The sequence below is a fragment of the Hyperolius riggenbachi genome, chromosome 11, assembly GCF_040937935.1.
Source record: "Hyperolius riggenbachi isolate aHypRig1 chromosome 11, aHypRig1.pri, whole genome shotgun sequence".
Taxonomy (NCBI): domain Eukaryota; kingdom Metazoa; phylum Chordata; class Amphibia; order Anura; family Hyperoliidae; genus Hyperolius; species Hyperolius riggenbachi.
Genome location: NC_090656.1, coordinates 186413423 through 186423746, shown reverse-complemented (window position 1 = coordinate 186423746; position 10324 = coordinate 186413423). Strand labels below are relative to the sequence as shown.

Genomic DNA, 10324 nt, shown 5'->3' with positions numbered 1-10324 from the left:
GTCCCCCGGCAGGAGGGGCAAGCACAGTGAAGGGAGAGCGGTAGGTACAGCAGTGTGAAAGGGAGGACATCTCCCCCCCCTTTCCTAACCTTTGGGCTCCCCTTCCTCGCTCTCCCCTCTAGAACTAAAGTTTTGGGGTAGCTGGCAGCGGGTGGGACTTACCTGCCTCCTTCCACGGTGAAGCAGTAGCGATGTCCGGTTCATGAGTCTTTTGAGCCTGTTCTTTCCTGTGATCCGACTCATCCACTGAACCGAATCAGTTCAGTGGATGAGACCGGAACTGCAGCTAAACACTGTTTGCAGCTGCAGTTCCTGACTCATCCACTGAACTGATTCGGCTCAGTGGATGAGTCGGATCATTACACTCACAGGAAAGAACAGGCTCAAATAACTCATGAACCGGAGGTCACTAAGCAGTGCGCGGCGCTTGGAGCGAGGCAGAGGTAAGTCCCGCCTGCTGCCAGTCACCCCAAAACTTTAGTTCTAGAGGGGAGAGCGAGGAAGGGGGAGCCCAAAGTTGAGGAAAGGGGGAGATGTCCCCCCTTTCCCACTGTGCCCACCTTCCTTTTCTCTGCGCTCTCTCCCTCCACACCCAAAAAGGAGGACATCTGTCTGTCCTTCTTTGCCTTGCGCCGGACGGAGGACAAGCAGTCCAAAAACCGGACTGTCCGGCCTAAATCCGGACGGATGGTCACCCTACCAGGAGCCCTTATGATGTGTTATCTCTGGGTAAATAGTGTTGCCACCTTTAGGGTAAAAAAGATGCTTGTGGGTGTGGCCTGAGGGGTGTGGTCTAAAAGTGGGAGTGTTTTTCACAGACTTGACCTGAGAGCAGGGCCGCCATCAGAAATTTTGGGTCCCCTCACACACCACGCCTGGGCCCACCCACTGGTTGCTGTGCCCGCCCACTAGCTACCCCACCTCCGTGTCCATGTACAAAGTGTGCTGCAGTGAAAAATGCGCATGGCTCCGAACCTGAAGAAAGCGGCATGCACAGCGTGATGCGGCAAAAAAGTGGTGATCATGGCATGCTGTGGGTGGAGCCAAATAATAGCAAAATACTGGTAGTCCCCAGTTAACAAATGAGATAGGGACTTGTAGGTCCGTCCTTATCCTTTATCCGTTCTCTTTTGTCCCCCTATTTTCTTCCTGTGCCACTTTTGTCCCCCTTTGTCTCACCTCAGTTTGTGCCTCTTTTGTGTCCCTCTGTGTGACCTCATGTTCCCGTCTCATCTCTTTTCTCCCTGTCCCTCTTTTGTCCGCCTCTTTTCCCCCTGTGCCTCTTTTATCCCCCCTGTGTTACCGCTTGTCCCCTTCTGTCTCAGCTTGTCCCCCTGCCCTAGCCAGGTATAGGTGCCCCCAGTATAGGTATCCAGGCATAGGTGCCCCCAGTATAGGTAGCCAGGTATAGGTTCCCTCAGTATAAGTAGCCAGCTATAGGTGGTGCCCTGGTATAGGTAGCCAGGTTTAGATGCCCCCTGTATAGGTATCCTGGTATAGCTGGTGCCCCAGTATAGGCCAGCAAGATACAGGTGCCCCAAGTATAGGTGTTCAACTATAGGTGATGCCCCGGTATAGGTAGCCTGGTATAGTTGCCCCCAGTATAGGTAGCCTGGTATGGGGGTTGCACCAGTATAGGTTAGCCAGGTACATGTGCCCCCAGTATAGGCAGCAAGCATAGGCGCCCAGTATAAGTAGCCAAGTATAGGTGGGGCCCCAGTGTAGGTAGCCAGGTACAGGTGGCGCCCTCAGTATAGGTAGCCAAGTATAGGTGTTGCCCCAGTATAGGTAACTAGGTATAGGTGGTGGCCCAGTTTAGGTAGCCTGTAGGTAGCAGGCTCACTCATCTGCTCCCCACATTCAAGTGCTTATGTCACTCTTCTCTCAGTGCTGGAACGCGGTGTGCTGGTTAGTGAGCCACAGCCCCGCAGCCAGCACATGCGGCCCTTTCAGCACTTTGGGGGGCCCAGGGCCCCCTGAAGCCCTGTGCCCCTCATTGCAGTGTCAGTTGCCCCCCCCCCCCCCCTGATGGCTGCCCTGCCTGAGAGGGATATGGAGGCTGCTATAATTTATTTACAAATGCAAATTTCCTGGCAGTCCTGCTTATTCTCTGCCTCTAGCCATAGCCCCTGAACAAGCATGCAGATCAGATTTTTCTGACTAAAAGTCTGACAAGATTAGCTGCCTGATTTTTTTCGGGTGTTTGATGCAGACATACTAATGACAGAAAGCTCAGCTGGACAGCCAGGCAACTGGCTTTGTTTAAAGAGACTTTGAAGCCTCACAAAATCTCCCTTTTTACTTACAAATCCTCTTGTGTAATATAGTACTAGCTGAAACGCCGCTATCCCGCCGCTAAAAGAGTCCTCTTTGTCCCCCAAATCCCCGGGGCAAAATCCGGGGATCACTTCCTATAAGAGGCAGGGCTTTCGGCTGTAACCCTGCCTCTAGGCGCTTCAATCTGCTCCGATTGCTGCCACTCCACGCCCCTCTCAGTCTTCCTTCACTGAGAGGGGCGGAGAGGAGGCGGAGATCCGCGCGCAGATTGACGCGCTTGAGGCAGGGCTACAGCCGAGTGCCCTGCCTCCCGGCCAACCAAATCCACGACCAAGAAAGTAGTACATTTTTGCCCCGGGGATTTGGGGGACAAAGAGGACACGTTTAGCCGTGGGATAGCGGCGTTTCAGCTAGTACCATATCGCACAAGAGGATTTGTAAGTAAAAAGGGAGATTTTGTGAGGCTTCAGAGTCTCTTTAAAAGGAAATCAATATGGCAGCCTCCTTATCCCTCTCTCGGGTTAGTTGACCTTTAATGCTAGGTACACACTATGCAATTTTCTGACTATTTCCAAAAGGTCCAATCAGATTTTCGATCGATAATCTGTTCACGCGGTGTGCAGCAAAAAATGGGTGTGGCTATAGTGGGCGTGGCCGTGACCGGATGAGGGCGGAGCTAACTGTAATTTTAAGTGAATCCGAGGTGAGAGTGATATGGAGGCTGCCATATTTATTTCCTTTTAAACAATACTAATTGCTTGGCAGCCCTGCTGATTTATTTGGCTGCAGTAGTGAACTGAATTACACCAGAAATAAGCATACAGCTAATCTTGTCAGTTCTGACGATATTGTCAGAAACCCCTGACCTGCTGCATGCTTGTTCAGGGTCTATGGTTGAAAGAATTAGAGCTAGAGGATCAGCACGGCAGCCAGGCAACTGGTATTGCTTAAAATGAGATAAATATGGCAGCCTCAATATTATTCTCACCTCGGGTTCCCTTTAAAAGTGCAACCAAGTTTTGGTGACCCTTTCCCCAGAAAATTCACATAATTGTCCAGGTTTTCTCACGTAATACACGTAATGTAAGCAGATTTGTCCAGAAAATACGTTCAATCATGTCGGCAGATTTAACTAGAAATACGTGCTATCATGTCAGCAGATTTGACCTAGAAATACGTGCAATCATGTCAGAAGATTTGACCTAGAGATACGTGCAATCATGTCAGCAGATTTGACCTAGAAATACGTGCAATCATGTCAGCAGATTTGACCAGAAAATACGTGCAATCATGTCAGCAGATTTGACCTAGAAATACGTGCAATCATGTCCGCAGATTTGACCAGAAAATATGTGCAAACATGTCAGCAGATTTGACCAGAAAATATGTGCAATCATGTCAGCAGATTTGACCAGAAAATACGTGCAATCATGTCAGCAGATTTGACCAGAAAATACGTGCAATCATGTCAGCAGATTTGACCAGAAAATATGTGCAATCATGTCAGCAGATTTGACCAAAAAATACGTGCAATCGTGTCAGCAGATTTGACCAGAAAATATGTGCAATCGTGTCAGCAGATTTGACCAGAAAATACGTGCAATCGTGTCAGCAGATTTGACCAGAAAATACGTGCAATCATGTCAGCAGATTTGACCAGAAAATATGTGCAAACATGTCAGCAGATTTGACCAGAAAATACGTGCAATCATGTCAGCAGATTTGACTAGAAAACATGTGCAATCATGTCAGCAGATTTGACCAGAAAATATGTGCAATCATGTCAGCAGATTTGACCAGAAAATACGTGCAATCATGTCAGCAGATTTGACCAGAAAATACGTGCAATCATGTCAGCAGATTTGACCAGAAAATACGTGCAATCATGTCAGCAGATTTGACTAGAAAATACATGCAGTCATGTCAGCAGATTTGACTAGAAATTCGTGCAATCATGTCAGCAGATTTGACTAGAAATACGTGCAATCGTGGCAGGCAGACCTGGCCAGAAAACACTTCAATCATGTTCATACTACACACACACACACACACACACACACGCACACGCACACGCACACACACACACACACACACACACACACACTCAACACACACACACTCAACACACACACACTCAACACACACACACTCAACACACACACACACACACACACACACACACACTCAACACACACACACTCAACACACACACACACACACACTCAACACACACACACACTCAACACACACACACACTCAACACACACACACACTCAAAACACACACACACTCAACACACACACACTCAACACACACACACACTATATACATACACACATGCTTTGTATAGAGACACAGATCCCAGAGAGAGACACACACACACTATATACATACACATCACACACACATACACTATGTCTGTATCCATACAAACACAGGAGTGACAGCACCTCTCACAGTAGCAGCATCTCCTCTCACAGCTGCAGCTCCACGTGTCTGTTTCCTTCTCTATGGCCATCTGAAGTCTCCGGGTGGAGGAGGGGGGAGGTGAAGGACATTCCTCTCCACACTGATCTCTATCAGTGTAATCAGCCCCGCAGTCGGCAGTGACAGGGAGTTGCACATTAAAAAGGAGAGAGGGGGAGAACAGCCTGTAGCCTAATCTCAGTTAGTAAAAGTATTATTGTAACAGACCAGGCATCTCCCCCTCTGCTCTAATGGAACAGTCTGTCCAAATTACCGGCCAGATACATTGCCGGTAAAAACATTTTTCCGGCAGCGGCTTTTTAATTAATTTTCCGGCTGTGCCGGAGAGATACCGGCCAGGTGGTAACCCTACTGGGTAAATAGACAAAAATAAGAGTAATACTACTCACAAGTGTGGGTTGCTTTAAGAGGCAACCACTCGACTGGGCATGTGGGGAAAACCTGTTCACACTAGGTCTTTCCTATGGTCAGTCGCTGCTCCTTAGAAAAAACGTCACTCCAAGTATGTCGTGAAGACCCCACGTAGTAGGGTGGTCAAACAGGGTATGGAAAAAATAGAAGGCGCCCCCTTGTGGATGAATGTATTTTCCAATTGTGTCTATTAGTATAAAAAGATGTTTGCCTACCTTATACAAGGAGACTTCTACTTTTGTAAAGGATATGATTTATTTTATTAATAACAAGCACTTCAGACAACGTGTTTCGTGGCTCAAACCGCTTCCTCAGGTCATATTAGGGTGCTTAGAATCAGTGTATGAAAGCATGGGCGCCCAGGCTTTCATACACTGATTCTAAGCACCCTAATAAATAATCACATTCTTTACAAAAGTGGAAGTCTCCTTGTATAAGGTAATACTAATACACACAATTGGAACATACATTCATCCACAAGGGTGCCTCCTATTTTTTCCATACCCAGTAATGCTATAGTCTGCACATGGGTAATTCGTGGATCCGTCGACTGCCAGACCCCAAATTTCTTCTCCCTCTGAGTTGCTACAACTTGGAGGGGGAATAGTAATTAGCACTGCCTGGAAATTGTGTGGCAGCTGGGTAAGCCATCATTCAGCTCACCCTGCGCCAAAATGATGGGCGGTGTAATGTCATGTACGCTGCTGTCCACCCAATCACATTAGCAGAAGTTCCCAATGACGTTTCCGGCTGCCCTAAACTAGACAAGCGCTGAACTTAGGACCAGGAGAACCATTAGGTAACCTCATAGGGAAATTCAGCTAATGTGTTTGGGTGGACGGCACCCTCTTGAACTGTCCAAAAGGTTGTAGTAAATTACGCCCACACTATTCAGGCAATAACAACGTTTGTGCTGTCAGAGGGTGCTGCAATTGGAGAATTGCTTACTATGAGGTTTCCTGCTGGTTCCCCTAAAGTAGGCTAGCACCGGGCTGTTTTTTTGCAGTGTGTACGCGGACACTAGCAGTGATGTGAGTATGCATCTGAATCCTTGTAGCCATGCCATGAATGGTTATAGGGATTCTGGTGCGGGCTGCAGTGAAATGCAGTATGCCATCCAATTGTGTCAGCACCCGATTCGGATAGCAAGGCTATTGGCAGAATAGGCAGCATTTCCCCGTGCGAATGGCGTGCAGAAAACGCCCTTAGAAAAGATTAAAACTCCTCCTTGAGCTCCATTTCCCCAATTCCATGTACAGCCTTCCTGCTATGTCTGGAGAAGCCGCCTATTTCATGTACAGCTCCATTAATGCACCATAGGATGAGCTGAAAATTCAACTTTTCTTGCCCTATTGGAAACAAAGTGAAATTACAGACACAGAACCAGAACTTTGCACAGAATTTCTCAGGTTCCTGATTAATTAACTGACAGCTTAACCAGTCAAGCTGACCAATGTCAATCATCAGCCTTTTGAATCTCAACCCTGTGCAAAGTCCCTGATCAGCCAAATCCGTAAGTGTAGAGCAGGAGAAACTGTCTAGTCAAGTTTCATATCACATCTCAATGCTCCATCCTGTCTATGCTGTGGCTTATACAATCGTGAAGGAAGGAAATCTAGTCTACTTTAGGGATCTAGTAGGAAACCTCATAGGGAACAGTTCTCCAATTACAGCACCCTCTAAAATGCGAAACTTTGTAATTGGCCGAAGAGTGTAGGCGTAGTTTACTGTAACCTAAAAGTATGAGCGTGTGCTGTCCACCCAATAAATAATGTTAGCGGAATTTGCCTATGAGGTTTCCCACTGGGTCCCCTCAAGTAGAGTAGCACTGGAAATTCCGCTTTTGAGAAAAACGTAATGATTTCAGTACAGCTCATTATATTGCAAGGACTAATGCCAATTACTATTTCAACTTGCTTACTTTGCCTTTACGTGCATATAACATTCAGCTCAGCCATTGCACAACAGAGATTGAGAGATATAAGATTCAAATTTTGGTAGTGTTGAATAGATTTAATTAATCCCTGCAGGTATTCTGGTGTCTCAACTTGTGCCTGTCCCTAGACACTGCACCAGCCCTGGTCTGAGGGGGGATTCTTGGAAGCTGTAATATTGCCCTGCATTTGCCTATGGAACGGTCTTTTTTTTTCACTAGTGTGACGAAACGTTCCGTTTGCTCATTGCCCCTAATGCAGCGCTTCAGCTTCCTTTTCTGTTCCGCAAGGTTCAGCGGTCCGGAAAAATTGGTGCTGCAGGAAACTTGCGGTCCGTGCAGCGGATCTTGGAGAATGGATCCGTTTGCACGGACGGATGTGAACGGATCCATAGGTTAACATTGGATCCGTTCCCTTCCGACCTGGGAACGGACCGTTTTTTAAGTCTAATGTGAACCAGGCCGTTATCTTCTTGCTCATTCAGTATAATAGTGAGAAAAATCATTTTTAGAAGGCGACCAAGTTGGTAGGCACCATAGATCTCCAAGGCCGGATATCCTTCTTTCAGTATTTCATCATCTATATATATAATAGACTAAGTGCCTCAACCTTCAAACAAGAAGAAGAAGTACTACTTTGCATGAGGAAATTTATGCGTGCTCAAACACCAAGTTTAAGGCCTCTTTTCCACGGACTGTTGAGCTGTGTGCTCAGCAAGCAGTTACCAGGCAGCAGTGTGCAGATACCAGGCAGCAACAGGCAGTTACCAGGCAGCAGCAAGCAGTTATCAGGCAGCAGTGAGCAGATACCAGGCAGCAACAAGCAGTTACCAGACAGCAGCGAGCAGTTACCAGGCAGCAGCGAGCAGATACCAGGCAGCAACAAGCAGTTACCAGGCAGCAACAAGCAGTTACCAGGCAGCAACAAGCAGTTACCAGGCAGCAGTGAGCAGATACCAGGCAGCAACAAGCAGTTACCAGGCAGCAGCAAGCAGTTACCAGGCAGCAGTGAGCAGTTACCAGGCAGCAACAAGCAGTTACCAGGCAGCAACAAGCAGTTACCAGGCAGCAACAAGCAGTTACCAGGCAGCAACAAGCAGTTACCAGGCAGCAGCAAGCAGTTACCAGGCAGCAGCAAGCAGTTACCAGGCAGCAGCAAGCAGTTACCAGGCAGCAGCAAGCAGTTACCAGGCAGCAGCAAGCAGTTACCAGGCAGCAGCAAGCAGTTACCAGGCAGCAGCAAGCAGTTACCAGGCAGCAGCAAGCAGTTACCAGGCAGCAGCGAGCAGTTACCAGGCAGCAGCGAGCAGTTACCAGGCAGCAGCGAGCAGTTACCAGGCAGCAGCGAGCAGTTACCAGGCAGCAGTGAGCAGTTGTGAGAGTTTGAGAGCCATTTCACTGCCTATTCACAGTCCATGGAAAAGAGGCCTTACCCTAGCAAGTCTGACATTGCAAATCTGGCCTAATTGGCTATTCATGAGGCAATGCTCATGCAAATGCATGCACAAACCAATACCACAAAGCAGTCACCCTGCTACATGCTACATTAGCACTATCCGGCTTAGTGCACACCAGAGCGGTTCGGCAGCGTTTTGCGATCCACTTGCGGCTGCGGATACGCTTGGGTAATGTATTTCAATGGGCTGGTGCACACCAGAGCGGGAGGCGTTTTGCTGAAACGCATACTCCCGAGGTGAGGCATTTTTTGGATTGCGGAGGCGTTTCTGCCTCCAATGTAAAGTATAGGAAAAACGCAAACCGCTCTGAAAAACGGCAGTTCAGAGCGGTTTTGCAGGCGTTTTTGTTACAGAAGCTGTTCAGTAACAGCTTTACTGTAACAATATATGAAATCTACTACACCAAAAACGCTTTACAAAACCGCAAAATGCTAGGTGAAATGCTACAGAAAAATAAGAAAAAGCGTTTCAAAATCTGCTAGCATTTTGCGGATCTGCTAGCAGTTTTTGGTGTGCTCCAGGCCTCCAGGAGCGCCACGGGGAGGATTCCCAATGCCCCCTTTTTATACAACTGGGGGGACCGCAGGGTCCCAGGCTCTCTCACTGCCGGGAAACCACAGCGGCACCCCGGAGGGGGAGGCTGGGTGGCGTGGACAACCCCCCCCCAAGTGTGGCCAGCGCCGGGGAGAGCCGTCTGCACCCACCTCCCAATATTAAAAACAGGCACTTACCTTAACGTCCATTGCGTTCTGCTACATGCGCATTAATTTGGGGGCACCACATGAGAAAGGAGAGAAGCATGGGTCACCCCGAGCTTTAGAGCTCAGGGCTGGCTCACATACAGCACTCCAGAGGGGGGGGGGGGGGGGAGGACAGGCGCACTCACTCCAGGGTTCACACCACCGGAGCAAGCCATCCACCACCTGCCTCCAAAGGATACAAACTGCACAAAATGCTTTCCATGAGAAAATTAATGCGCATGTAGCAGAACCCAATGGACGTTAAGGTAAGTGGCTGTTTTTAATATTAGGAGGTGGGTGCGGACGGCTCTCCCCAGCGCTGGCCATGCTTGGGGGGGGGGGGGGGCGGCTGCGCCACCCAGCCTCCCACTCCGGGGTGCCGCTGTGGTTCCCAGGCAGCGAGAGAGCACTTTGCAGTATTGGTTTTTTGACCCTGCATAGTTTGGCATGCGAAAGCAAATGCATATTTGCATGAGCATTGCCTCATGAATAGCCAATTAGGCCAGATTTGGAAAGCCAGACTTGCTAGGGTTAAACTTGGTGTTTGAGCACGCAAAATTTTTCTCATGGAAAGCATTTTTTGCAGTTGTATCCTTTGGAGGCAGGTGGTGGATGGCTTGCTCTGGTGGTGTGAGCCCTGGAGTGAGTTGTCTGCGCCTGTCCTCCCCCCACCCCGGAGTGTTGTATGTAAGCCAGCCCTGAGCTCTAAAGCTCGGGGTGACCCATGCTTCACTCCTTTCTCATGTGGTGCCCCCAAGTTAATGTGCATGTTGCAGAACGCAATGGACGTTCAGGTAAGTGCCTGTTTTTAATATTGGGAGGTGGGTGCGGATGGCTCTCCCCGGCGCTGACCACACTTGGGGGGGGTACAGCTGCGCCACCCAGCCTCCCCCTCCGGGGTGCCGCTGTGGTTCCCAGGCAGTAAGAGAGCCTGGGACCCAGCAGTCCCCCGGTTGTATGGGGGCATTCGGAATCCTCCCCGTGGCGCTCCTGGATAGTGCTAATGTAGCATGAACTAA

The 10324-nt window shown here is 48.8% G+C and overlaps 1 protein-coding gene across 1 annotated transcript in view; it reads left to right on the top strand.

Moving 5' to 3' along the window:
• Positions 1–394: 394 nt before the first annotated feature.
• The window catches only part of OGFOD1 (2-oxoglutarate and iron dependent oxygenase domain containing 1), a 92389-nt gene continuing 82459 nt past the window's right edge, over positions 395–10324 (top strand). Inside the window, exon 1 of the mRNA XM_068259850.1 lies at positions 395–443. Within this exon, the coding sequence (XP_068115951.1) occupies positions 395–443 (49 nt within the window). The remainder of the gene's footprint in view (positions 444–10324) is intronic.